Source organism: Coptis chinensis, chromosome 7, assembly GCF_015680905.1.
Source record: "Coptis chinensis isolate HL-2020 chromosome 7, ASM1568090v1, whole genome shotgun sequence".
Classification (NCBI taxonomy): Eukaryota; Viridiplantae; Streptophyta; class Magnoliopsida; order Ranunculales; family Ranunculaceae; genus Coptis; species Coptis chinensis.
The window spans coordinates 93,876,349-93,881,905 of NC_141462.1; the positions used below are offsets into that span (position 1 = coordinate 93,876,349).

General features: G+C 38.5%; 1 protein-coding gene and 1 pseudogene across 1 annotated transcript; both read left to right on the forward strand.

The window, feature by feature from the left end:
* The first annotated feature begins 1,528 nt into the window (after positions 1 to 1,528).
* On the forward strand, positions 1,529 to 2,431 carry LOC147490112 (uncharacterized). The gene has a single exon (XM_086574802.1). It carries the CDS (start codon positions 1,529 to 1,531, stop codon positions 2,429 to 2,431), a length of 903 nt encoding a protein of 300 aa, XP_086430928.1.
* A 1,599-nt stretch (positions 2,432 to 4,030) lies between these two features.
* On the forward strand, positions 4,031 to 5,557 carry LOC147490113 (beta-fructofuranosidase, soluble isoenzyme I-like; annotated as a pseudogene).

Sequence of the window (5,557 nt, forward strand, 5' to 3'; positions counted from 1 at the left end):
CATTTTTTTTTTTTTTGGGTACTATATTTTTTTTTTCCTTTTCATGACTTTTGACTATTTCTTATCCTGAGAGTGCAAATGCTAAAAGAGTCACATGATTGATGGTTGACAGTTGACACTCTCAAGGTTCAGTTAGGGTTTATATAATGGCCTAAAGGTGAACATTATTATTATACATGTAAGTGTAATTAGGAGTGGTGGTCCTTTTAATTGAAATAATGGAAATATATGCTTGAAGATTTCATTTGGAATCTTGAGAAGTATTAGATTTTGCTTCTACACTGGAGTCAGGGAGGTGTGTGTCTCCCCCTCCCCCCTTTCACAGTCATCAGATTACATATTGTATCTAGCTACCACACTGCAAAGACATCTAAAATTCTAAATAAGCTTTATTTGTGACAGGGGACCTTTACCATTTACACATTTGTGAGTGCTTTTACTTGTTGTGTTTGTGGCATTTGTGGGTACTTTCGAGACTAAGGGTAGAACTCTGGAGGAGATTCAATGGTCCTTTAGATAAGTTTCGCCTAGGAAGATTTTGAATCTCAATATTTATTCTACATTCCGCTTGTGAATGCCCGTCCAAAAGCAAATTGTAACATTATCGATATGGTGGAATCATGTTTTCATAACTTGCAGAAGAGTTGGCTTTACCCTCATGAAAGGTTGTGGCGTTGTGCGACTCAATGAAAGACCAAATTGCATAAAGGTGATGAAGATAGGAATTTCAAAGCACAAATTGTTTTTTTTCCCCATTATGTTCTTATTATGCCTTGTGTACTTTAAAATCTTAGTTATTTATTGGCAATCAACAATTTGGAAACATTGTAAATTTTGGAAAACCAATGTATAATATATCAAATTTTGAAATGTGTTGTTTTAGTATGTTTGTGTAATTGATTTTATGATATGAGAATCATGTAGTATTAGTAGCTGTGTTGGGAAAAAATAGGTTCTACCAAAAAATTTAATTATTTAAAAAAAATTACTTTAAACAAATACGACGGAGAATACTATCGGTACTTGACTTCCATAAGATATTTAAGACAAAAATTTACGACGGTTCGATACATTCTAGATTTGAAAAGATATAGGCCCAGCAAAAAGGCAATTTGCGACGGTTTTGAATGTCCTATTATTAACGACGGCTTTAAGTGTCTTACACCCGTCGCATTTCTAATTCGCTTTACCACGCATTTTACCGTCGTTAATATTAACGACAGGGCTATTTGCGACGAACTCTAGGACAATATTTTTCGTCGCAAATCTCGATTTAGGACGGCAATTGCCGTCGTTTTTTGCCTTTTCTGGTGTAGTGTAGATGGACAAAAAGGACTCAAGCACCTGCTATTGGCATAATGTACTTTGCAAGTCCTAACTCTGGTTAGCGGTTTTATTTGCGGTTACTTCTAACTGTTGTAAAAGGTCCGCAATCCTTTGATGATCTAAAGAGAATTGGAAATGGTCCTTCACTTCCTACTTTCAAAGAAGCGTGTGTTATGCGTGGACTTCTTGAAGACGACAGAGAATGGGTGCAATGTTTACAAGAGGCTGCAATCATGCAAACTGGGTATCAACTTCGTCGACTTTTCTGTATTATTCTCACAGAGTGCAATCCGTGCAACCCGAAGCCTTATGGAATGAATTTTGCAAAAGCATTTGTGATGACCTCCCACACAAGCTTCAAACCATGTTTTTCATTCCTCATCCTACAGATGGACAAGTACAAGATTATGGTTTATTTCTCCTAAATGATATTCTCTACAAGTCAGGTGGTAAAACTCTTGCTCATTTTCCTACAATGCCGCTCCCAATTAGAAATTGGAGCTTGGTTGTTGGGAACAGACTTATATGGGAGCAAAGGCAATTTCAATTTGATCCATGCAATGAAGAGACACACGCTAATGCCATCCACTTAAATGTTGAGCAACACTTTGCATATAGTGAAGTGACAGATTCAGTGGCTCATAACAGCGGACGACTATTTTTCTTGAATGGAGCAGTTGGCACAGGAAAAACTTTTGTTTACAACACCATTGCTGCTACGTGTCGTACTCAAGGACACATTGCTATTATGGTGGCTTCATTCGGAATAGCTTCTTTGCTATTGGCAAGTGGTCGGACTGCTCACTCAACCTTTTGCATCCCATTAGATATTATGGATAACTCTATATGTGGGTTCAGTAAGCGTTCACCACAAGCTGAATTATTCAGACAAGCTAACCTAATCATATGGGATGAGGTCCCGATGCAAAACAAGTTTTGTTTGGAAGCTGTTGATCGCACACTTCGTGATATTCGAGACAATGACAACCCATTCGGGGGGATTACTGTGGTTCTTGGTGGTGACTTCCGTCAATGCCTATCGGTTATACCCAGAGGGGCCCGAGAGCAAATTGTTTGTGCTTCCTTGCGATGCTCTTTTCTTTGAAATCACGTCAATGTTCTCACCCTGGTACAGAACATGAGATTATAGCGTGGCACTTATGAGAATTTACTATTTGCAGAGTTCTTAACAAAGGTACGAACATTTTTGTCCTAATTTATAATATTCCTCTATATTAGAATTCTCATAATATTCTATTTCACATTTTATGTCATCAGGTTGGAAACGATCCTGAAGCGGTTATTGAGCTACCCTCAACGATCCATCATTGCACACATCTTCAGGACCTGATTTCTGCTACTTATCCTCATTTGGATGAAACTTCCACTGTCACCCCTGACTATTTAACCGAAGCGGACAATTCTTTCGCAAAGGAATGATGATGTCAATACCATTAATGCAAAGCCTTTTACGATGTGTTCCCGGAGAAACTATGACTTTCCTGGCTGCTGACAAGTTGGATGAGGCAGATGCAAATAATCCAAAAAATATTAATTAGTATCAAAATGAGTACCTAAACTCACTTGATCCCATGGGTTTGCCACCATTTCGACTCAAGCTAAAAGAGGGTTGTCCAATAATGCTGATGCGCAATATTGCCCCCAGAGATGGGTTATGCAATGGGACTCGCTTGATAGTGTTGCAATGTCAACCACACATTATCTGGGCCAGAATTCTTACAGGTGAAAAATCGGGTAACCGTGTATTTATTCCAAGGATCTCTTTGTCACCATCCTCTTCAAATTTTCCTTTCGATATGACAAGAAGACAATTTCCTATCCGGTTGGCTTATTCCATGACTATAAATAAATCACAAGGACAATCTGTGAAGTTTGTGGGAATTGATCTTCGAACTGAAGTTTTCAGCCATGGCCAGTTATATGTGGCATTATCCAGGTGCACTTCCGCAGCCCGCATAAGTATTCTTCTACCTCCAAACGCTGAAAAGCTTACTACAAATGTCGTATACCCTGAAGTCTTGCTTTAAGCATTTGTCAGGTCAGTGCATAAGTAGTTTCTTTTCCTTATTATTAGTTTTATTTTCTTTTCATGGTTGTTTACATTTACTTATTCAACAAGTCCATCTATTTGCACTCACTTTATTTAAAAACTTTACTTCCTGCAGTTGAATAGATATTCAATTTTTGTTCACACTAGCCAAGAGTCTTTCACAACCAGTTTTGCAACGTGGTCAGTTTCTATTTACTTTTACTATAACATCGCCTTATGTCTTTGTTTCACTTTGAATCTTTAGTTCCTTTTTTGCTAGATAATATTTTCACTTTTTACTTACGCTCTTATTTAATGCTTTCCAAGAAGACATACAAGACAATTACTTAATTCTTCAATTAAGTGTTCTTCAGGCATGGGATTTACGACAGAGGTGCTGACCTTGGCAACTCAAATTAAGGTCCTCATGGGGTTTATGGACAAGTTATGATCGTAAATAGTGATATTTCTCCTTAGGGCATACTTTTGTGGGGTCCTCTTACAGTCCCTTCTTTGTAATCTTTTGCTGGATTTCTCCTCAATGTACCCTCACTTTGGTAGAACACTGTTTTATCTATTAATCTATTATGCTTCTCATATCTTATTGATATATGCTTGTATTGGTGTTGTTTTATGTTTAAGTACATTTAGAAGATGGACGAAATTTCGCATCTTCGGTAATCAGAATATTGCTCTATGTCAAGTATGGCTTTAGAATCTGATCACACTTTTATGTAGACTCATTTGAGAATTTACAATGATCTAACAACTATGGTTTAGGCTGTTTTGGTTGGTACTTAGTGGCCCAGGAGGTGATGAGGAGGTGACATTCTGTGTCTGGATTCTGGAGACAGAGTTACTGTCATTTTGGCGCACAAATAAATGTGAAATGCGCACAAATATATTGATTACGGTCTAGCTAAGATTAATGTAAATGTTGCTATGCATTTCTGAGTTAATGGTGTCTGGACTGGGTCAGCTACGATCCTCCCAGATGGTTCCATTGTCATGCTCTATACTGGATCCACAAATGAGAGTGTCCAAGTTCAGAACCTTTGATCCATTGTCATGCTATGCATTAAGGACTTCCATGACCCCACCACTGCATGCTCTTCACCAAATGGGAATTGGAGAATCACGATTGGATCAAAGGTTAACAAAACCGGAATATCCCTTGTCTACGAAACAAAAGACTTCAGTAAGTACACACTCTTGGATGGCTTGCTTCATCAAGTTCCTGGTATTGGAATGTGGGAATGTATAGACTTTTATCCTGTCTCATTGACAGGGACGTATGGCCTTGACACGTCTGTTAATGGCCCCGGAGTGAAGCATGTTCTTAGAGCTAGCCTTGATGACGACAAACATGATTACTATGCACTTGGAAGCTATGATGCTGAGAAGGATGTTTGGACACCAGATGATTCTGAGTTGGATGTTGGAATTGGACTCAGATATGATTATGGAAAGTTTTACGCATCAAAAACCTTTTACGATCAGAACAAAGAGAGGAGAATACTATGGGACTGGACTGGAGAGACTGACAGCGAACTCGCTGATATTCAGAAAGAGTGGGCATCAGTTCAGGTATAGGTTTGCAAATTGAATTGCATTAATATTAGATGAATTCAATTATTAAAAGAGTATTAAGATGTATGATGGCCTTATATTTTTTTTCCCTTGTTTCTTTTTACAGACTGTTCCAAGGGTTGTTTTATTTGATGATAAGACTAAGACCAATGTACTTCAATGGCCTGTAAAGGAGGTAGAGAGCTTGAGATTGAACACGAATGGATTCAACACTGTGAAGCTTGAAGCTGGGTCAATTGTGCCTCTCAATTGTGGGCAAAGCCTCACAGGTCTGTGCTTTCTCTTAACTTGTAATGTTATCAAAACATGTTAAGAGCAGTTTTAGACTCACTTTTGTATGGCATTTCCTTACTGGTGACAGTTGGACATAACCGCAGAGTTTGAGGTCGACAAGAAAGCTTTAGGAGTCATGGAAGCTGATGTTGGCTACAATTGTAGCACCGGCAATGGGGCTGCTGGAAGAAGCACATTAGGACCATTTGGTCTATTAGTTCTAGCCAATGAAGCGCGTTCTGAGCATACAGCAGTGTACTTCTACATTGCAAAGGCCATGGTGACACTCGTAGAAATAAGGCTGCTGTTTTAAGAGAC